We start from the raw sequence: 24085 nt of genomic DNA on the forward strand, positions 1-24085 counted from the left end.
TACAAAACACACACACTGCATTGCAAAAATATTTATTAACCTCCAACTCACTATAGAACGATCCATGCTGGTCGCGTTGCCAAATCCACTCAGATTCATTTAGTTTTCCTCTTTGATTTTTTGCTGCACATCAGCGCACAAACTTTGATCGCTTGCTACTTGTTGACGTGCATTTTTGGACGTGGTATCGTTACACCCCTCGTCACTGCTTGGGTGTGTTTTCGTGACAAAACGTAGTTTGGGAGACCAGAGAAGCTCGCCTGTGATTCCAGTTGGTGACAGATGGTGTAGTGTGAAACCCCCTATCACCGTCGTGTAGTGTGAACTTGGAATAAGAGAGAATGCAGCCTACATGCCCTCTCATATACTTTAAATCATTTGTCACTGATTAATTTACTAATTTATTCATTTTGTCATTGTATTTCATACAGTTTACCACTGCTATATATCTGTCCGACCTTCTGTCCGTCCACCAACCTATTCACACATTATCGATCTGTACACATTTATCCATCATGTATATAAATACAGTATACACCTTTTTATTCCTTTTCAGAGTAGAAAATAGCAATAAATCATGCACAATTTGCCACTACTGTTCTGCACATTTAAACGAGTCATTTCTATGGTTTTTAAAACTTGCACAAAAACAACTGCAACGTATATTCATGTACATGTATACACAATGACTTTACCTGACATATATCACAGACTCCTTGCATGCTAGGAATGATTTTTCATGCTGAATAATCACTTCACATTTGGTGCAACAGCTTCTGAAAACACTGAAGATTAAAAAAGAGACAATGCTACTGCTCTGTTGTTTTTTCTTCCCCATGTGTGTCCATGTCCACATCTTGCTTTGGCCCATGCTGGCCTTTCTGTAGTGAGACAGCCTGAACGTTCGGGTCCTTGACCACCCCACCCTGCGTGGACTTGTCCGGATGGTGTTTGTGCAGGTGTTTCACCACCTGGAACCTCTGCTTGGCCCGGTAGTTGCAGTGGCGACAGCTGAAGGGTAGCTGACTGGTGTGGCTGAGGTAGTGGTGACGAAGACCGGCCGGCCAGCGGAAGCCCCTGTGACACTGGGAGCAGACGTAGGGCCGGTCATCGCTGTGCCTCTTCTGGTGAGTCCTGAGCAGGAAGCGCGTTTTAAAAGCCTTGCCGCACTTCTCGCAGATGAAGGGCCGCGTATCTCGATGCCGCGTCACACAGTGGATGCGCAGGGCGTCGGCGCGATTGGTCCGATACTCGCATTCCGCACAGGCATACGGTTTGGCTCCTACAAAGCACGAAGAATGAAAAATATGTTATGAAGTAATATTTGAATTAATCTATACTATCAGTACATACATTCATTCTTCAGTCACACCAGGATCTTACAGTCTTATTTGGTTAAATGTTACAGACTAAAATGCTTGATTTTAACTCTCTTTTTTGGGGGGGGGGGGGGGGGGGGGGGGGGGGGGGGCAAATAATAATAAAACTGTACAGATTGTAAATGTGACACAACAGAGAAGCATCAGTCAGAGGTTGTAACTTCAAACCCGGATGATTCAACAGTTCAGCCATGGACACATGAACAAGACCTGGAATGCTGATTCATCTGACCACAATACACGTTTCCACTGTGTAATGGTCCATCCTAGATGCCTCAGAGCCCAGAGAACTCTCTGTATTGTAGAGCTTGATAAAGGTTTGATAAACTAATCCCTCACCCATGTGGTTATATCAGCTAGTGTTGAGTGGAGGCTCTTGATGCGGCGCCGTCTGAGGGATGGAAGATCACGGGCGTTCAGGTTAAGCTTGCGCCCTTGGCCTTCACGCACTAAAATTTCTCCAGATTCCTTGAATGGTTTAATGATATTCTGCACTGTAGAGGGAGAACATGCAAATCCCTTCCAATCTTTCTTTGAGGTTCATTGTTTTTAAACATTTCAATCATTTTCTCACACATTTGTCATTCATTACGAGCCCTAAATTGTCCCCGTCTCAACTATTTTTGGAATGTGTTGCAGGCCTGAAATGCAGGAATGGATGTTTATTAACAAATGAAATGAAGTTAAGCAGATAAAACATAAAATATTTTGGGTTCAAACTGTCTGCAATCAAATAAAAGTCAAAGTAAATGTAAGGAACCCTGTGTTTTTATTTTATTTGCCTTTTTCATACTGTCCCAACTTTTTCTGATTTGGGGTTGTAAATAAAAGAAGTACTTCATACATACCTGAATGTTTGGTCATGTGGTATTTTAACTGATTGATCCATTTGCATTTGTACCCACACTCTGGGCAGAGGTACTTGCGCTCGTCCTGATGAATTCTCATGTGATACTGTACAGAGACAGAGACGAACAATATTACACCGTCTGTCTGATATAGGATTTGTTACTTGTGTTTAATAAAGAGTTGAATTCCACACACCAAACACATTCCACAGCATATTAGAAGAACTGAATGAGCAGCCACAGCAGATCATTCCACTATGTGCATATGTCATTTGGCACAGTTTGTACTATTAATCCAGGGTTGGAACCAACAAGTGCCCCCCCCCATGGCTAGATTCATGTAATGCCATTTATCGCCCATATTCATGAGCTCAACGCTTGACCCCAGAACAGTCACACGCAGATCTATTGACTTTTAAAGCTGTGAAGTTCTCGTGTATTGTCCTCCACTCCTGACCAAGAGTCGCGACCAAGATGCCGATCCCCGCTCTGATTGAGGAGAACAAAGCTAACCCACGCCCCCCCGACACGTGGGCAGCATGCCATATGCATTTTGTCACCAACACTTTGACGAGTGCAGTGCAGATCAGCCCTGTGTACGGAGAGACACACCCTGAGAGCACTCTTTTCCCCTTCTCTGTGCAGGCACCATCAATCAGCCAGCAGGGGTCGTAATTGCATTAGTTATGAGAGAGAGAGACCCTATCCGGCTTAGTCTCACCCCTACCTAAACAGGCCAAACGTTGTTCATGTGGCTTCTCAGCCCAGCCGGCAGACAGAGCTGAGATTTGATACGACGTATTCGAGATCCCAGCTCTGGTGTTCTAGTGTGTGTTTTTACTGCTACACCACCTGAGCGGCCACAGAGGCTAATTTTTAATATCTGTTTAATATTTTTGTTATTTCACCACATTTGTTGAGCTATAGGGAAACTGTATTTGTACTGCACCAATCAGGAGCCTGTTCTCCTTTTCCCTGATATAGAAAATTATGACATTATGGTTAAATTTTGTTTGAAAAAGGGGGGAAAGTTCTATTTTTTGATTTTGGCAGTCCAGAATAAGGTTATAGAATGTTTTTGATGATTAGTGACAATGTTACAGAGGTGATGGGTGTTTCATACCTTCAGTCGGGAAGGATCGGCGCAGGTGTAGTCGCATTTATCACAGCGGTACGGTTTCTCTCCTGTATGTATACGAATGTGCCAGGTGATTTTCAGTTTGTTCCGGGTCGAGAAGTCACACTCGGTGCACTTATAGTGACAGGTACCACCGTGTGATCGGACGTGTTGGTCAAACACCAACTGGTGGACACAAGCGAAGCTGCAGATGTCACACTTCAGGGTTTTCTCCTCGTCGGGTCCGTTCTCATGCTCGTCCATGATGTGCTGGATGAGCGTCAGCTTCTTCGCTGTGGTGAAAGCGCAATCCGGGCACCGGTGCACACGGAAGACCTTGCTGCGATCGGGCGTCTCTTGTGAGGTGACGTTTGTATTTTGAGAATGTTCACTGTGCAGATGGGCTTTAAGGACAGCCTGGGTGCTGCACGTGAAGCTGCACTGAGAGCAGCGATGTTTGCTGGAGGTCTGGTGTGTTCGCTTAAAGTGCTGTTTTAATGCAACGTCTGAGCTAAAGCTGGCGTCACAGCGGCTGCAAGGGTGGCTCAGATCTCCGGTGTGGCAACTCACGACGTGGCGGCTGATGTCGGTAGGGTTGTAGCCTTTGTAGTCACACAGAGAACAGAAATGCGTCGGCTTCCTGTCATGGATGCGCTGGCGATGTAGGCGTAGCTTGGACGAGGTGCCAAAAGTCTGGTCGCAGAGTTCACACCGATGCCGGCCGATACCCGTGTGCAGGGACTCGTGGGCGTCGAGGCGGTGGCGGCGCGCCGTCGTGAAGCCGCAGAAACGGCAGCAGAACGGACGGATGCCCTCGTGCTTCAGGGCGACGTGCTGATTCATGCGTCGCTCCTGCTTGCAGGTAAAGGGGCAAAGCTTGCAACAGAGTTCAGCCTGTTTGCCTCGTTTAACACCCTTGTTTTTACCGTGTATCAGGACGTGATGATTTAGAGATTTCTCTGATTTTGTGACGTATGAACAGTGCTGACACTGGATCTCACCCGGCTTCAGACATCCCCGTTTCTCGTGACTGGTTAACGCTCTCTTTTGTTGGCAAACAAACGGGCATTTTGGACAGGAAAAGCGTTTTAGAGTCTTTTTTCTTTCCAAATCTTCTTCACAGTTTCCATCTTCTTCTCGACGTTCTGGCTCTCCATCCATCTGACTTGGTTTGTTTTCTGGATTTGCGGCATCTTTATTTACAGCCAGGTTTCTTTTTGATGTGCTTTCCGTGCATTGTGCGCAGTGCCGAGCTATCGTAGCTTTCCTCGTACATGAAAAGGAGCAAGAATTGCATCTAAACTTTCCATCATAATCACTGTAATCGATTGACGCACTTTGAGTGACGTTCTCCTCACTGTCGGTCACTCTGTCGTGACCGTTCCTTTGTGCTTCCTCCTGGCTCTGATCAATCACGATATCTCTCAAAGCGTTCCCTGCGCAGGTCTTCCTATTCTTCTTCTGTACAGCAGGACACTTCCTGAGCCGGTGGGTGTTTAAAGAGCGTCGCTGTTTAAAGCACAAGCCGCAGTCCTGGCACCGAAGAGCTGCTTTCGTCACCCGGCAGGACGATCTGCAGTGCAGCAGCAAGGCCGCCTGCCTGTGCGTCACATAAGAGCAGTGATCGCACCGGTACACGTTTTGTTCGGTCTGAACCACCAGCATTTGCACTCGACCCTCCAGGATCAGGGCCTCTGCCTGGTCTTTGTCCTGCCTCCTCATGACCTGGAGCTGAGTCTCCAAACCTGCTGCCTCGGTTGCTGAGGTCTCATTCGCTCTGTCTGGTATCTGGTCTTCTATGGCGCTACTTTCCTCACAGTTTGGCACCAACTCGTCCTCTTCCTCGTCACTTACAGATCCGTTAGGGAACTGAGGATCATCAGATAAGGGGCAGGAGCTTGGGGAGTCCCCGGTTGGCTCGCTTGAAGGCATGACTCCCTGGTTTTCGGTCTCACAATGTGAAGTCTCTGGGTTTTCCTCGTCAGCGTTTGAAGATGGCGTTAGAAGACCACGTTGCTCTTGGTCTTTAATAACTTTGGTCGTCTCTTTCTCAGATACATTAGCATCAGAGCTGCCCTGAGGCTCTGAGGTCTCGTCATTTGCTATTTCACAGCTTTTAAGAGTCTGAAGACCAATACTTTCCGAGACCACTTGCTTGTTTTTTGAATCGCTTCCAGAACCCACTTCTCTTTCAGAGACATTAGAGTAAAAGCTCTGCATCTCATCGACGGAGTTGTTCCGTCTCTCTTTCTCTGCGTACATTTCCAACCACTTGGCATCCCCAGGCACGTACCCATGGACCTTCCGTTTGTGCAGAAAGAGCCCTGTGTTGCTGAAGGTGGTGTAGGAGCAGAGGGCGCAGCGAAACTCTTTTGTCTGGGTGTGTTTGCAGTTTTCATGGTTGTGCAGAGCTTGGCGGTACTTTGTGGAGTAAGAGCAGAACTTGCACCGGTAAACTCGAGGCTGGTGATTTTCTCCTGATGAGTGTTTGAGCTGCATGTGCTTGAGCAGTTCGGTCTTTCGCTTACAGGTATAGGCGCACACCTCACAAATCAGAGAGTTCGCTTGATGACGGAGCTTATGGCTGTTCAGCTGGTCAATGCGGTGACAGCGATACATGCACTGGTTACACTTGTACCTGACAGGGAACAGCAAATATAGACATTTATAAAAGCGTCAATGCGTTTGACCTGATTTCAGGTGTTAAAAAAACACAAAAGCAATAACAAAGGATTTATTTTTGAGTCTTTAACAAGTCAAAGCCAGGTACAAATGCCATACACACTGATCAGCCATAACATTAAAACCACCTCCTTGTTTCTACACTCACTGTCCATTTTATCAGCTCCACTTACCATATAGAAGCACTTTGTAGTTCTACAATTACTGACTGTTGTCCATCTGTTTCTCTGCATGCTTTGTTAGCCCCCTTTCATGCTGTTCTTCAATGGTCAGGACCCCCACAGGACCCCCACAGAGCAGGTATTATTTAGGTGGTTCTCAGCACTGCAGTGACACTGACATGGTGGTGGTGTGTTAGTGTGTGTTGTGCTGGTATGAGTGGATCAGACACAGCAGCGCTGCTGGAGTTTTTAACACCGTGTCCACTCACTGTCCACTCTATTAGACACTCCTACCTAGTCGGTCCACCTTGTAGATGTAAAGTCAAAGACGATCGCTCATCTATTGCTGCTGTTTGAGTCGCTCATCTTCTAGACCTTCATCAGTGGTCACAGGACGCTGCCCACGGGGTGCTGTTGGCTGGTTTGGTTGGTGGACTATTCTCAGTCCAGCAGTGACAGTGAGGTATTTAAAAACTCCAGCAGTGCCTCTGTGTCTGATCCACTCATACCAGCACAACACACACTAACACACCACCACCATGTCAGTGTCACTGCAGTGCGGAGAATGATCCACCACCTAAATAATACCTGCTCTGTGGTGGTCCTGTGGGGGTCCTGACCATTGAAGAACAGGGTGAAAGCAGGTTAAAAAAGCATGTGGAGAAACAGATGGACTACATTCAGTAATTGTAACTGATAAAATGGACAGTGAGTGTAGAAACCAGGAGGTGGTTTTAATGTTATGGCTGATCGGTGTAAGGACGTGTTTTGATCGGTTTAGCGTTGAGGAACTTCGGTGGATTTCAGACAGTTCCTGTTCAGTCTGATCAAACTAAACACTGGTGTGCATTACTGCTTTTTAACACTATACTATTGTGTGTAGCTGACAATGCATAGCAATAGACATACTACAGTTATTGTAAACTGACAAAGTACCTGTACCTGATCAAATGACCAATCCAGTACAATTGTATGAAACACAACAAGTAGGGGGGATATTATTATTATAAAATCTGGCGATGGTTTAGTTTCTACATCATTCTATGGGTGTGGTGCTTGTGGCTATGAGCTAACTGTACTACAGCAGTGGCAGGTGAAAAGAAGAAGTAAACATTAAACAATAGTACAACACAATACACACCTGAGATCGCCGGTATGTTTGCGCATGTGAACGTTCAGGTAGTGCTTCCATTTGGTAACGTAACCGCATTCTGAACACATGTGCTGCTTGTCGTCGGAGTGTGTCAGCATGTGTTTCGAGAGGTACGTCTCGTCCCGGCATCGGAACTCACACAGCGCGCATTTGTGGGGCTTTTCACCTGCAGAAAACACAGTACAATACTACAGCGTGTAAAACGGCAAGTCTGAACATCTGTCCGAGTCTGAATCAGGGTGAGAATGAAAGATTTGAGAGAGAACTGGTCCATCATTATGGTTCAGTATGGTGCAATTTTAGGTAGAGCTAACACACAAATCAGGTCCTACATGTATATAAAGTATTTTTATAGTGACATTCTGGCGCAGCTATGAGACCTAATGTTTAGCTAACAGGAGACTTCACCATTACAATAATTATATGGTTTTTATATCTGCACTCATCTAAAGCAAACTTGAAGCATGTGCAATACCTTTTTAAAACAGTGAAACATTTGTTCTTCGTGTGTGTAAGGAGACGTTTATGGCCCTGTTTAATTTAAAACTGTAAACAGACGTCTAAACGAGACACGGGCCGGCCTTGCAGAATCACGTCGATATATCATGGGGAAAAAGTAGGGTCTATAATTTAGGCTGTATATCCATTGGGCTATGTTCAGAGTAAAACCTTGAAACTCGACAGCGATTGGTTCTGGGAGTGACGTCAAGTTTTAAAGACGTTGAGTTTCAAGGTATTTTTTCCCATAAAGATGTTTAGGAAACCTGTTAATGCGTTCATGGTCCCGTGGAGCTGCAGATATTTTAGGCTCATGTCAAATAATGAGGTTGTTTTTGACACTTATACACTGAAAATAACACAAATATCATAAAAAAACACTGAAATACAATTAAAAACAGTTCAAAATAAATAACTGGGGTGCCCAGGTGGCGCAGCGGGATGTTCTGCTAGCACACCAGCGCCGAGATTCTGAACTCGGCGTTGCCACCGGTTGGCTGGGTGCCATCTAGCAGGCATAATTGGCAGTGCCTGCAGGGAGGGATGACCAGTTTATGTGGGCAGGGTCTTCAAATGCTGTGTAAGGACCCTGATTGGCGGACAGAGACGCCTGTGCAGAGTGCATGGGTGGAAAAGGGTTCCGTTAAGGGCTGCACGCGGGCGTGAGCAGCAATGTAACCACCTCAACTGCAAAAAATCAGGGATCCCCCAGCAGCGGAAGACAAATTGGCTACGCTAATTTGGAGAAAATGGGAGAAAAATGCATAAAATATGTATATTAAAAAAAAAAAAATATATATATATATATATATATATATATATATATATATATATATATATATATAAATAACTGTTGCACAAAACTTAACGTGACTTATCGTACTAAAAGGCCACAGTGTCCTGGGTTCCAGCAGAACTTTATGTCACGGCCACGGCTTTTTAATTCAGCAACTAGGTAAACAATAACACACATTATAAACAGAAATCCTCACCAGTATGCATCAACATGTGTCTTTTCAGAACTCTTTTGTGAGCAGTGACGAAGCTGCACTCTTGGCACTTGTGTGTTTTCTCGTTGGCATGAAGGTGCCCAACATGCTGCTCAAATTCCACCGGATTGAAGCTGGTAAAAGAACAGAAGCTGCACCTGAGCTGAGTCTCTCCGGCGTGGCCCTGTCGCCTGTGCTGCTGAAAACGGCTCTTGTTGGAACACGAGAAGTCGCACTGGGTGCAGTGGAAGGCCTGATGTGTGCGGAAATGAGCCTCCATGTCGTCTTTACTCCTGAATAAGGCACAGCACGCGTGGTGAGTACACTCTACAGCCTCGACACCGTGTTCATCCAGCAGGTGCTTCTGGAGCAGCTTCTTGTCTGAGCTCTGAAAGGAGCATCCTTGGTGCAAGCAGGGTAAGGGTTGCCCTTGGTGTGAGATCTGATGAGACTTCATGTGCAGCTTTAGTGCCTGACTCTGCCCAAAGCTTGTTTGGCAAGTCGGGCACGTGAAGAGTTCACTGGGATCCTCAGTCTCTTCTTGATGGCCATGGACGCTGGTGATGTGGCGACGCAGTGTGTTCCGTTCCACCGTGCCGTACTCACACAGGTGACAGCGGTGCAGCTTCTCACCAGATTCTCGTAACATGTGAATGCGCAGTTTGCTCTTGCTGGTGAAGAAGTTCTTGCACGTGGGGCACTGTAGACTGGGGTCTGGGAAATGCAGGCGCATGTGCTCTTTCAGGTGCGAGCGAGTCTTGAAGCAGCGCCGGCATTCTGTGCATATGTGAGTGCGGAAGATGTGTTCGGTACCCTCTGCCACGTGCTCTAGAATATACAAAAATAATATGACACATCCTGGATGCATTAAAAATAATGATAGATGCACCAAATGCACTAGAGGGCCAGAACAATGCAAACACCTGAGATAATTATTGCGTTTATATGTTTTAGCCAAACCCATAGATCTCCCAATTTTTTATTGTGAATCCGCTGCCACTTGCACAACCCTCAGTCTGATCGAGAAAACCCGAATCACCCCACGCCCCCTCTGACACATTTCCAATCTGTGGCCTCTTCTCGTCACCTGTCAGTGTAGGGTTCCCACAGAGCCGTATCACATACAGAGAGACACGCTAAGCCCCATGTGATTACCCCCCACTCACATAGGCAGCCGGACTAGTCCTGGACATCACATAAAGAAGCAGCAGTGATAAGAGATGCCGTTCGACCTTCCACCCCTCAGACACAACCAGCCCACTGTGTTTGTGTGGATGCTGAAGCGGTGTGTCAGGATAGATGGGGGGTGTGAATTAAATAAATATCCCACTATGACACTGACCATCCTTTCCAGAGGAAAAACCTCTAACAAAGTAAGGTACTATTTTTTTAGTATAAAAAAGGACAAATGGTCGTTTACCTTGGATACCTGGCGCTACAGATGTTTTTCCTTTCTGAACTGATGTTTTCACTCCTTTGCTTTGCTTTTTCTTTGCTGGAGGCCGTGCGAAATCTGCATCCGCATTCACGTCTTGAGATAAAGCTGGACGATTTTGCGAGTTTCTCTTTTTGCGAGCCTCTTGTTTGCTTTTCCTACTCACCGTCTCATTTCTGTCTTGTAAAATAACTCTCTCCAGGTCACCAGCTTGTACAGAGATCAGAGGAAAGGTGCAGTCAGAAATACAAATAAGTAAACAGTTTATTTTTTCTGGACGTCCTCGTGTCCTAATAAAAGCGAATACTCCGTCTGGACTTACCTCTGTTAGAAATCTCACTGCCAGATTTCTTACTGCACTCATCTAGCTTTTGTTCTTCCATCTTTTCTACAGTTAGTAAGTTTTCCACGTGAACATGCTGAATTAGGCTGCATCAGATTTTAGGATGATGGGATGATCCTCATCACAAGGTCTCCACAAGTATCCCTGTAGTTTATCCTATAAAACAAAATGAGTAATGATTCTGGAAAACAGACAACAAGAGTGAGAATGTGAGTGGACATTCAGGTATTGAGCCTTTAATGGTCTTACCAAGAAAATAACGTTTAAAAATGATTTATTAGCATTTTTTAGTTTCTTGGGACTATATATCAACAACAAACAATTAAACAAACCACAGATTCTCTTTTTAAATTGCATTTTACAGAATGTCCCAACGTTTCTGATCTTCCTTCTGGATCAGTAGCTATGTGCTAACATTTACATTTACATTTTCAGCATTTAGCAGACGCCTTTATCCAAGCGACTTACAGTACTGTGACAGTATACAGCCTGAGCAATTGAGTGTTAAGGGCCTGGCTCAAGGGCCCAACAGCAGCAACCTGGCAGTGGTGGGGCTTGAACCTGTGACCTTTTGATTACTAGTCTAGTCCCTTAACCGCTAGGCTACAACTGCCCTAACACTGGACACCAGTGTTTGAGTAAAGTGGCACATGAACCTAGCTCAGACTTCCACGTCTTATTGTTCGTGTTCATGTTTTGACAGCTTGCAGAGTAAATTTAAGCAATACTGTATATTTTAATGAGCTTCTACCAAACGGTTGTTTGTTTATTATGATTTTAATGTCATGTCATTCATGACAGGAACGATAGTTACTCGTTACACAAGATTCATCAGTTCACAAGTTTATTATCAAACACAGTCATGGACAATTTTGTATCTCCAATTTACCTCACTTGCACGTCTTTTTACTGTGGGAGGAAACCAGAGCACCCGGAGAAAACCCACGCAGACACGGGGAGAACATGCAAACTCCACACAGAAAGACCAAACAGCTGAGGTTAGAAAGGCTGTTTTCTTAAAACCACAGTGTCATCTACCAATATTTTTGAGTTTAACACACGTCAACCAATGTGTAGATACGGCCCAAACACTCACTCACTCACTTTCTTATCCACTTATACAGTTAGGGTCGCAGGTGGGTGCTGGAGCCTATCCCAGCTTTTCAGTGGGCGCAAGGCACACAGTAACACCCTGGACAGGGCACCAGTCCATCGCAAGGCAGACACACACACACACCCATTCACCTATAGGGCAATTCAGTGTCTCCAATTAACCTGACTGGACGTTTTTGGACTGTGGGAGGAAACCCAGGCAGACACGGGAAGAACATGCAAACTCCACACAAAAAGGACCCGGACCACCCCATCTGGGGATCGAACCCAGGACCTTCTTGCTGTGAGGCGACAGTGCTACCCACCGAGCCACAAGATTACTTAAATACCCAAGTATTTAGACTTAAAGTAAGCTCAACTAAATGTCTGAGCAGACCATTAAAGGGTTAAACTTGTATTAAATGCATTACAGAGACACAAATTAAAAAAACTTTAAATAAAAAATAAAGCTATTTTGATCACATGTATTTTAATATTAGTAAAACTGTAGTTCATGGTACTCACACTAATTCTAGATCCTAGTTAAGCAACAGTGTTAAATATAAACACCATGATATTTAAATAATGTTTGAATTAAGTGACATATTTCACCAGTAACTGATATTTTTAATGCATGTTGTGTTTTAGAGACAGTAAAAGGGATTTACTGTAGTTACGTTTATACAGAAACAGAATCATGACCTACTGCATGAATTTCAGACGGTTTTCAGTCTACAAAACAAAGCACTGTTCACCAGGTTACTGCTGTTTATTTAACACGATAGCCAAATAACACGACTTGTGAAGATGAATTTGCATCGATATTTCGATATTTAAGCTGTTTTGTATTTTATCTACTAAAATAAACATTAGGCTGTTTAAATTTAACGCGTTTTATCAACACTTACCTGAATACAAAATGTGGCGTGGGCGGCGCCATGAAGAATCCGCTGCATTAAAACACTTAAAGAAAATACTCTCTTTCTTACGGCTAAAACATAAACATAATAAAATAATAAACAAGCCGTTAAATCTAATAGATTTTCATGTTTTAAAATATTGTTCCTTGCGTGGTTTGTATTAAAACATGGAACTATTTTGGTTCTAGACGTTTCAGACGGGAGTATTATCCTAAACAACATGAGCGTCACGGTGACACCACGTGGTTTGTCCTTCGAGGTTGTCCAATGAGACTGATCAGGGACGCTGTGTAAGCCTGGGTGTGATGTTCCATTAAACCATGAGGTTTAAACGATGCAGTGAAATGCACGTCTTATTAAGGTAAGTCATTATTTCTGCTGTGTAGCTGATACACCCAGTTGCCTGGATTTTAGCTGTTAACAGTGACATTGATTCAGTTTGCAGATAAACTGAGTGAAACAAGAATTAAACATCTTTATATGTTATTATTTAATATCAGTTTAGTGCATATACACTATTTAAATGTTCTTTTGATTGTGAAACGTGTTTATATGAGTAAATAAATGTGTATAAGCATAAGCAAAGGGTTGAAACTAATTGATATGTGAATGTAAAATAGAAGATTTTATCCAAAGTACTTCTTTATCTTAAAGTACTGTGACAGTATACAATCTAAGCAATTGAGGGTTAAGGGCCTTGCTCAAGGGCCCAACAGTGGCGACCTGGCAGTGGCGGGGCTTGAACCGGCAACCTTCTGAATACTGGACCAGTACCTTAACCACTAGGCTACACCTGCCCTAAAGATGACTCTAGATGACTATTATTAAAATTAAAAAGTATATTATTAAAAAGTATTTTATTATTAAAATACTTGTGTGAATTGCACCTGTTTATTTTATCTCAAAAGTTACTGGTTGGGAATATTTACACAATAATCAGCAACTGATCAGCTGAAAGTTTTACATTATAGAATTATAGAAAGAAAAAAACACCAGAATAAAAAGCTTAAGCATCTCTGTTAGAACAAGAGTTCAAGAGGGGCTTTATTGTCATTTCAGCTCTATACAAGTACATACTGAAATGAAACAACGTTCCTCCAGGACCGGGACCGGGATGCAACACAGAACACAAAGTGCAATACAATACAGTACACAGTGCAGATAAACAACAGTACAATAAATACAAAAGATGCTTCTAAGCTATAAAGTAATTAAAGGAGACAAGTGTAGAGACAAGTGTAGTGATGGCCAGTACGTGGTACTGAGTAAATAGTGAGTGAGGTAAAAATGGACAGTGAGTGTAGAAACCAGGAGGTGGTTTTAATGTTATGGCTGATCAGTGTATACCAGAGTGAGAATCAATTACTAGTCATGGTTAACAATGTAATAAAGCATTTTACATAATTGTTATATATCTCATGTTTAGTGTATTGACTTTTGACAGCATTTATAGCGCACAGCAGAAGTCTAATTACCTAAACTTCTCTTAGAATGGAAATCTAGGGGCAGTTGTTGTGCCTCAAACACTTACTGTGCAATAAAAATGATTTGCCCGCTCCTGTTTTCTTTTATTCTTGTATAATTGTTACACCAGTCTTTCTGCAGCTCCTTTTCACTGATAAACAGGTAGAGGGCAGCTTACAAATCCAGTAGATCTTTAAATCAGACACAGTCAGTATATTTACACCTACACTTACAAAATGGTCCTATATAAGACCTAACAATTTGGACATTAGTGTTTATTTAGCTAAGCAAGTCATTTCTTTCTTTCTTCTCTTTTTTTTTTTTTTATTGTTGCAGGGTCCATCTTGTTTTTCGCTTACATCGGCGTAAAAAATGTTAAATAAATTCATAATGAAAATGAGCTAAGAGCGACATTTTCCCGCAACCTGTTCGCATCCGTTGCTGCTGAGTGTCAGGCTTTGTGTTTTAAAATGTAAACAATCGCAACATGAATTATAGGCAAGTTCATTAATGATTAAATTAAATTCACACTCAATAAATACTTGTAATTTAGACTATATTTAAACAGCCTTGGTGTACTAAAACACTTAATGACGGTTAATATGTTAATATGGCATTGCAGCCTGCAGATATTCTCTTGCTGGCTTGCTGGAATGATTTAAATGTATTTTTTCGTTGAATAAAAATGTATTGAAACGAATAATAACTTAAAATGTAGTATATATTGTTATGATAATTATACCTACTAAATAGATGGTTAATAGTGGCGCGATAACCATGCTAGATCTCGTAGTAGTAACGAGCCGGTGCCAAGGACATCAGATCCGCGTCAGACACACGCACGCACACACACACACACACACGCGCGCGTGTATTAGTGCACCGAGCACCATCAGAGAGAGTTTTAGTGCCACCGGGAACATCGCTACCCCACTCGGATCCTCTCTAAACAACATCAGGTGAACGTGGTTTTTCTAGCGCGCATGAACGCAGGTTTAAACTCTTACAGACTTTATTCTTTATTCTAATTTTTTTTTTTTTTTTTACCATATTTTGATTAGATGTGTGTTTAAAATATTTAGCCTAAACACTTTTTTTTGTTTCACAGTGTATATCTAGTCTAGGCTAGAAGCTAAATTTAAACCTTTTTTTTAATAGAGAAAAGACGCGCATCCCTGCTCTGTTCTGTATTTAACATTAAACACGCATTTCATTGGTCTTAAAGCCGTCTCATCTTCGTCATTATAAAGCAATAATATACCGAATCATAGCCTAACAATAAAGCTTGTTTATATAGCTCTAAAATCCAGATCAATTAAGTAATTTTCAAAAACACAAAAAATGGCGATATAACCGCATACAGGGATGGACTGGCCATCGGGAGGGTCGGGAGTTTTCCCGGTGGGCCGCTGAGAGAGTGAAAAATACATTCTGTTTTAAATATTCCTGAATAATAATCCTGAAGTGTACATTGGCCCACCACAGTATCCTCGCTGCATGTCCATTGGCCAATCACAGAAATGTCCCTCCCCCAGGATAAACCGTAATCACAAAAACTATGAATGAGTGCGAGATAACAGTGTTGCCCACTTAGAGACTTTGTCGCTATATTTGGCGACTTTTCAGACCCCTCTAGCGACTTTTTTTTTTTTTTCAAAAAAGCGACTAGCGATAAATCTAGCGACTTTTTCTGGTGTTATTGGAGACTTTTGGAGACTCGAACGTGAAAACACATATTGTTCTGCAGTTACTGTCCTCAACGAGCAGCGGGTCCTGCCGTGAGCCCCTCCCTGTATCACAGTCAGAGTTGCCAGATTGGGCGGTTTTCCACCAAAATGAGCGGATTTTGTTGGAAATTGGCAGGGAAAACACTTTGGCAGGTGGACAAAATTTGGGCTGGTTTGTAATCATTTTGGCAGCTTAAAATATAAATAAAAAAGCTATTGCTAAAGCAGGTGGAATATAAATAGGTTTTTTTTTACATGCAAAGATTTGTGTGTCCTAACAAATCATTCATTTTACAAACTTGGCAGGCTACTTTAAAGACATGCAAGCATAATTTGTCCTTTATAATGTATAATTACTGATCTGTACATTTTAAGATATTAATTTGTAGGTCATGAAGGTTTAGCTGGTTTATTATTTGTGAAATGCTAAACATCATCTGCTTTTCCTGTGTTTTGGGCGTTTTATCATGCACTTTGGCTGAAAATTACTGTCGCAATCTGGCAACCCTGCCCAGAGTAGCTCAGTGTTGTCTTAAAAAACAAAAACAAACCACGAATCAACAGAACGTTCATTTGTAGTTCTAAACATATTTAGGGTGTTTTTACCCACTTTTTGTCTCTCCCACGATGTTATTCCTCTTCTACAGCGTCAATTACATGCAAATGGATCATATGCAAATTAGGCGATGGCGTAATTTAGCGACTTCTAGCGACTTTTAGGACAGCCAATAGCTGCCTTCCTTACTGAGGAGTTGGCAACACTGCGAGATAGAGAAAGGGTCGAAAAAGCGTAAAGGAGGTGCAGAAAAAGCCCGTGATAAAAAAACAGAAGAAGCTGCAGGCAGATGCAGAAAAGTGCAGGAAACGTTCCAGAACCCTCCGCGAAAGGTGAAAATCCGCGAAGTAAAAACCATGTGTTTATATGGTTATTTTTATAACCCGATTCCATTGGCTTTAGCATATAGCATCTTGTCATTAAAACCAATGGATTCAATATAACATTTCCCTTCATGTAACGATAAGTTACATTTCCTGACATCCCAAACTTGCAAATAAAAACACTCTGTACAAGTTTATACAAGTTAAGAATCAGTAATATTTTATTTACGTTTGAAAAGAACTCCATTCGTTTGTCCGCACCGTCACTTGATCACTAAGGCAGCGTTTTTGAGTGAAAATAACGTTGACATGTTAAGAAGTGAGGATTTTAAGTCATCTAGGATTTGGAACAGCCTCCTTATCGGGAGCGCAGCACAGCATGATGTAAAATGCGTCTATGTAGAGAGAGAACGAGCTTTTCGAACACATGCCACTCTACGCATCTTGACCAATCACGTGCGGCTTTAACAGAAAAAAACCGAATCGAATCCCGTCGTTCACTTTAAAGAGCCGGCTCCTTTAGTCAGATCGTTCGCGACCGACCCATCACTAGCAGAAATCCGCGATTTATATTTAGACATGCTTGCAAATAAAATCCGCGATAGAGTGAAGCCGCAAAAGTCGAAGCGCGATATAGCGAGGGATTACTGTAAACACTATCTTGTCCTCTGTAATACAGAAAGGAAAAATGCAGGTGTTCAGGACATTTTTAGAGTGATTATGTTCACAGCGCACATGGTTAATTTCCCTTGTCAACATATGGGTCATTCTATAATTTGGGGTACATTTCACATCACCAAAAAAGTACAAAAACAGTGTTCTCTCTCAATAAAACAATCAGTGGTTCAAGTTAATATATTCCTTTAGTGTAACATATCCACTAGTTGCAAAGCTTAAACATAATTTTTTTTAATTTTTATTTAAAAGGGACAGTAGATGTTGACTACTAGGTAACTTAGTTGACAGGTAACATAGTTGACAATTTCCCTATTTTGACCCATAACTTCAGTGGTAGACCTTGCCTGGCTGACCACATTTCTTGAACAGAATAACGTTTAATTTGAACATACATTTGAATAAAAATTATTTTAAAAAATTGTAACCATGACAATGTATGTAACATAGTTGACAGTCAATTAATATACTCATTAACAATGTTCTATTATAGATAAAATATTTTAAAAAATAAGAGGACATTCAACACAGTTTGTTCAATATACCCTCCACAGAGAAAAATGATATCATGTAATGCTGGTCACATAGTTTTATAACAAACCATTTTTGAGTTGCTGAGTGGGGTTCTGTTAGTAACATAGTTGACAGAAGTTTTGCAGACATTAATAAATAAAGATATTTAAATTATTTAAAAGAGAAACTCAATTTTATTTTATTTTTCTTTAGTATTTAAACTTTTGAAATAAATAAAAAAAATAGATGTTGTTGCCCTTAATGATTTTATTCGTTATTTTGAAACCAAGGCCCCCTCAACTTAAAAAATGGACACAGCAAAAACTGTTCATTTAGGAACATCATGACAAATTTCAAGCTAAATGAAGCATATGATGCACATAATGTTTTTGTGATATTACAACATGTTTTCCATTAATAGGTAAAATATGACATTTTTAAAGAAAATAGTTAGAATAAATATAATTATTATCATTGGACATGGAATGTACCCCAAATTATAGAATGACCCATATAAAGTATTTATTTCTTTGCTCATCAGAGCCATGCACTAATTTGGAACAAACGTGAATCACGTGTGAATAAAAGTGCGAAAAAAGCATATTTACCAGTGTTAAAGGTTTAATGAAAGAAAGGTTTAATTTTATTTCTTGCGGTTTAATGAGACAGGATGGGAAAATCCAATAGAACCATTTAAGAAATTGTACATTTTATGTGTGTGATAGATGGATAGAACTATTAATCCCAAAGGAAAGTGTTGGAAATATATATATTTGTTTGTAGTTATTTTTTTTATTATTTTAATTTTTATTATAGTGAGTTATTAACTTCAGTGGTAAGATAGATGAAAACTATTAATATCAATCATCTAACATTTGATTAGGGGGTGATATGTGTGGTGCAATGTGCTTGTAGTGGGCTGGTCAAGAAAAAAGTCCAGGGCTGAATTTTGTTCCCAGTCCAGCCCTGACCGCATACCGCGATATTGAGACAGGCTGAATATCGCAAGGGGAAATTCTTTCACCGCGACAGCCCTATGGGATACTTCTGAACATGTCTGTTGACCACTTGTTTTACAGAGTCCAGAGCTGACCAAAGGCACAACCTTGCTCCTGATTCTTTGTATGAAGGACTAACAGAAGGACTAGCACAATGCCTCTTTCAGATTTCCTCGCCGCATTAAAAGGCAACCCTTACTTCGAGGCCGGTTTCGGTCTGGTTAGTGTCGGCACAACACTCGCCCTCTTCAGGAAGGGGGCTCAGATAGGGATGGTGTTCTTCAGGCGGAACTACATGATCACTCTGCAGGTTCCCAGCAGAGACAAGAGTTACAACTGGTTGCTGAGCTGGATCACCAAACACACCCAGCACACGCAGCATCTGAGCGTGGAGACCTCGTACCTGCAGCATGAAAGCGGGCGGGTCAACACACAGTTCGATTTTCACCCGAGCCCTGGAAACCACATCATCTGGTAAAGAACCTTCCTATATTTATTTATTCGTTTATTAGGATTTTAACGTCATGTTTTACACTTTGGTTACATTCATGACAGGAACGGTAGTTACTCATTACACAAGATTCATCAGTTCACAAGTTTATATCGAACACAGTCATGGACAATTTTGTATCTCTTTGTACTGTGGGAGGAAACCGGAGCTCCCGGAGGAAACCCACGCAGACACGGGGAGAACATGCAAACTCCACACAGAAAGGACCCGGACCGGCCCACTTGGGGATCGAACCCAGAACCCTTCTTGCTGTGAGGCGACAGTGCTACCCACTTAGTCATCGTGCCGCCTCAACCTTTTTATATACACCGATCAGCCGTAACATTATGACCACCTCCTTGTTTGTTTCTACACTCACTGTCCATTTTATCAGCTCCACTTACCATATAGAAACACTTTGTAGTTCTACAATTACTGACTGTAGTCCATCTGTTTCTCTGCATGCTTTGTTAGCTCCCTTTCATGCTGTTCTTTAATGGTCAGGACCCCCACAGGACCACCACAGAGCAGGTATTATTTAGGTGGTGGATGATTCTCAGCACTGCAGTGACACTGACATGGTGGTGGTGTGTTAGTGTGTGTTGTGCTGGTATGAGTGGATCAGACACAGCAGCGCTGATGGAGTTTTTAAACACCTCACTGTCACTGCTGGACTGAGAATCGTCCACCAACCAAAAATATCCAGCCAACAGTGCCCCATGGGCAGCGTCCTGTGACCACTGATGAAGGTCTAGAAGATGACCGACTCAAACAGCAGCAATAGATGAGCGATTGTCTTGAATTTACATCTACAAGGTGGACCAACAAGGTGGTCCTGACCATTGAAGAACAGTGTGAAAGCAGGCTAAAAGAGTATGTAGAGAAACAGATGGACTACAGTCAGTAATTGTAGAACTACAAAGTGCTCCTATATGGTAAGTGGAGCTGATAAAAAGGACAGTGAGTGTAGAAACCAGGAGGTGGTTTTAATGTTATGGCTGATCAGTGTATACCAGAGTGAGAATCAATTACTAGTCATGGTTAACAACGTAATAAAGCATTTTACATAATTGCTAGATATCTCATGTTTAGTGTATTGACTTCTGACAGCATTTATAGCGCACAGCAGAAGTCTAATTACCTAAACTTCTCTTAGAATGGAAATCTAGGGGCAGTTGTTGTGCCTCAAACACTTACTGTGCAATAAAAATGATTTGCCTGCTCCTGGTTTCTTTTATTCTTGTATAATTGTTACACCAGATGGTTTTGAGTCCTTATACATAATCTGGGAAACGATGGAGATATTAAAATAAGTTAAGAATGTGGAATTAATTGAAAAACAGGAAAAAAAAAAAAATCCACGGTGCACAATTTATGAGCGTTCTTCAAAAAGTCACGTTTTTAAAACTCTATTTATTAAGAATGACAGACTTTTCTACATAATCACTTTCCGATGCATTTTTTCCAGCATTTTTTTTAATTTAAAGTTACTCTGAGACGAAGGTATGTTTAAATTTGAAACACGTCAGGAAGATTTCGCCCGCATTATTGCATTAACAGTAATATTAATATCTGGCGACATCTTGTGGTCATGTGGTGAAATTGCAACTTGGAGTGTATGTAAACTCTTGATCAGTGGTATATTCCATGTTGCTGAATTTCTAGAGCTGACTGAACTGAGGAGTTCATTAAAGATTTCTTAATTCTATTAAGCCTTTTTGGTTCAGGTATGAAAGAAAGTGGATTAGGGTGGAGAGGACCAGAGAGAAGCAGATGGTGGATTTGCACACGGGAACACCCTGGGAGTGCGTCACCTTCACAGCTCTTGGCAGAGACCGACAAATATTCTTTAACATCCTGCAGGAAGGTACACAGAGTCTGTTAACTTATCTAACCCATCACATACATTTATTTTAATTTTCTATATGGATTTGTATTTTATCCTGTAATCAGATGAATTATTTATAAAAAGGAGCAAAACAACCACCCAAATATCAAGAACATAAGCTTTTCAGCACTGATTGTACCCCACTATTCCTTGTGGTGTAAAAGCCCTTAATGGAATACCTCAGAGACTGGATTGTGAGTATAAAAGACTCTCTGTCAGCAGAGTCTTGAATGCGATAATCAGGGCAAAAATCGTGTAGTGTGAAATAGGCTTTACTCTGTCAGGCAGAAGTGTCTCCACAAGGGGGAGCTATTGCTACTGTAGTATTTTTGTCTGTTATATCATTGACTGTTCTGTTGTGCAGCGAGAGAGCTGGCTCTGAAGCAGGAGGAGGGTCGCACCGTCATGTACACCGCTATGGGAGCCGAGTGGAGGCCGTTCGGCTTCCCCCGCCGACGACGCCCTTTGTCCTCCGTTGTCCTCGAGAACGGGGTGGCTGAGAGGCTCGTGGATGATGTTAAAGAATTCATAAATGATCCCAAGTGGTACACAGACAGAGGTGTGTCAGAATTTGAGATGAATCTCTGAATTTGACACTGTTTGGGTTGAATAGTATTAATAATTTAGTGATTTTATAGGGATTCCGTACAGAAGAGGATATTTACTGTACGGACCTCCTGGCTGTGGGAAAAGCAGCTTCATGTAAGAAACTTTCTTTACTTTAGTAGAAAATATCATTTCTAAATTGCAAAATAATCTAAACTAAAGTTAGACCTAGTCTTTATGTATAAGTATGTGTGTGTGTTTATGTATATATGAATAGATATTTATATGTATATTATATGTATATGGATACTTTGGCCCAATTTATCATGCAATACTTGTCACTTTACTATTTAATAATTTCATTACTATTTAATTCTCACTTTATATTGAAACTACACCTCACTGCACATTTATTCATTCATTCATTATAACTACACTGTTTGCTGCTACAGTTATGCATTATACACTGATCAACCATGACATTAAAACCACCTCCTCGCCCCCTTTCACCCTGTTCTTCAATGGTCAGGACCCCCACAGGACCACCACAGAGCAGGTATTATTTAGGTGGTGGATCATTCTCAGCACTGCAGTGACACTGACATGGTGGTGGTGTGTTAGTGTGTGTTGTGCTGGTATGAGTGGATCAGACACAGCAGCGCTGCTGGAGTTTTTAATCACCTCACTGTCACTGCTGGACTGAGAATAGTCCACCAACCAAAAATATCCAGCCGACAGCGCCCCGTGGGCAGCGTCCTGTGACCACTGATGAAGGTCTAGAAGATGACCGACTCAAACAGCAGCAATAGATGAGCGATCGTCTCTGACTTTACATCTACAAGGTGGACCGACTAGGTAGGCGTGTCTAATAGAGTGGACAGTGAGTGGACACAGTATTTAAAAACTCCAGCAGCACTGCTGTGTCTGATCCACTCATCCCAGCACAACACACACTAACACACCACCACCATGTCAGTGTCACTGTAGTGCTGAGAATCATCCACCACCTAAATAATACCTGCTCTGTGGGGGTCCTGACCATTGAAGAACAGCATGAAAGGGGGCTAACAAAGCATGTAGAGAAACAGATGGACTACAGTCAGTAATTGTAGAACTACAAAGTGCTTCTATATGGTAAGTGGAGCTGATAAAATGGACAGTGAGTGTAGAAACAAGAAGGTGGTTTTAATGTTATGGCTGATCAGTGTATATAAAGTACAGGAACCATTCCGTTTTAGTTGTTGTGTATCTATCTATCTGATATGTCATCATGATTTTATTATATTCTTTAGAACAGCTCTTGCTGGGGATTTGGGTTACAGCATCTGTCTGATGAGTCTGAGTGACCGCAGCCTTTCTGATGACCGGCTGAACCACCTCCTAAGTGTGGCTCCACAGCAGAGCATCATTCTGCTGGAGGATGTGGACGCTGCCTTTGTCAGCCGTGAGCTTCTGCCCACTGAGAGTATGTCCGCGTTTGACCTGTCCAATCCATCTTTTACCATCATCTTGACCTTGTTGACTTAGATCTCTTTCCGCTTTGCTTTATATCGGACAGATCCGATGGCCTACCAGGGCATGGGGAGACTCACCTTCAGTGGACTTCTTAATGCACTGGATGGAGTTGCTTCTTCAGAAGCTAGAATCGTCTTCATGACTACTAATTATATCGACAGGTACGAGTTAACAGATAGGCACATTCCAATTTTATGTATTTATAATATTACAAAAATTACGACATGACATCCATGTGCTTCCCTTTTCCTTATTTCACTTTAATTTCATACTTTTGCGGTGTGTCCGTGTGATTTAACTACACTGTTTTGTTTTTAACTCACCGTGTGTGTTGTGTTCTTTCTGTATAACACAGGCTTGACCCGGCTCTAATCAGACCCGGCCGCGTGGACCTGAAGCAGTACGTCGGCCACTGTTCGCACTATCAGCTCACCCAGATGTTCAGGAGGTTCTACCCGCTGGAGTCTGCAGCAGAGGGGGAAAGATTTGCAGCGAGCGCGTTAGCGGCGCACGAGGATCTCAGCGCGGCTCAAGTGCAGGGACATTTCATGCTTTTTAAGATGGACCCCGCTGGTGCTATCAATAACGTTTCGGAAATCAAGCAGTGACGCCTCTCGACTGTACAGGGGGACGTTTGTGTGACTGAAAACTTCAACGTAAACAATAAAATTCATGATTTGCCATGAAATGTCAAATGAAGCTCTTGTTTACTTGTATACATGAAAAAAACAAGATTTAAAATTTAAAACTGTTGTGTTTGGGTCTTTTTTTTA

At 42.0% G+C, this 24085-nt stretch overlaps 2 protein-coding genes across 3 annotated transcripts; one reads left to right on the top strand and one right to left on the bottom strand.

The window, feature by feature from the left end:
* Window positions 1-388: 388 nt before the first annotated feature.
* znf142 (zinc finger protein 142) lies at window positions 389-10825 on the bottom strand. 2 transcript variants are annotated; one of them, XR_010014181.1, is made up of 8 exons: window positions 10585-10825; window positions 10248-10472; window positions 8831-9655; window positions 7329-7506; window positions 3351-5982; window positions 2228-2333; window positions 1719-2020; window positions 1194-1282 (listed from the first exon to the last, which is right to left on the bottom strand). XR_010014181.1 is itself a non-coding variant. In XM_063006315.1 (7 exons), the coding sequence occupies exons 1-7, from the start codon at window positions 10643-10645 to the stop codon at window positions 810-812; spliced, it is 4500 nt and encodes a 1499-aa protein (XP_062862385.1). In that variant the 5' UTR covers window positions 10646-10822; the 3' UTR covers window positions 389-809. The 2 variants fall into 2 exon arrangements, 1 of the variants encoding a protein (XP_062862385.1); XM_063006315.1 differs by lacking the exon at window positions 1719-2020 and having other exon boundaries at window positions 389-1282; window positions 10585-10822.
* Window positions 10826-12889: 2064 nt separating this feature from the next.
* On the top strand, window positions 12890-24065 carry LOC134324317 (mitochondrial chaperone BCS1-like). Its single transcript, XM_063006112.1, has 8 exons — window positions 12890-12978; window positions 18955-19347; window positions 21091-21230; window positions 21616-21810; window positions 21890-21953; window positions 23090-23262; window positions 23356-23473; window positions 23668-24065. The coding sequence occupies exons 2-8, from the start codon at window positions 19028-19030 to the stop codon at window positions 23918-23920; spliced, it is 1263 nt and encodes a 420-aa protein (XP_062862182.1). The 5' UTR covers window positions 12890-12978; window positions 18955-19027; the 3' UTR covers window positions 23921-24065.
* The last annotated feature ends 20 nt before the right edge of the window (window positions 24066-24085 follow it).

This window comes from Trichomycterus rosablanca, chromosome 12, assembly GCF_030014385.1.
Source record: "Trichomycterus rosablanca isolate fTriRos1 chromosome 12, fTriRos1.hap1, whole genome shotgun sequence".
NCBI classification, from domain to species: domain Eukaryota; kingdom Metazoa; phylum Chordata; class Actinopteri; order Siluriformes; family Trichomycteridae; genus Trichomycterus; species Trichomycterus rosablanca.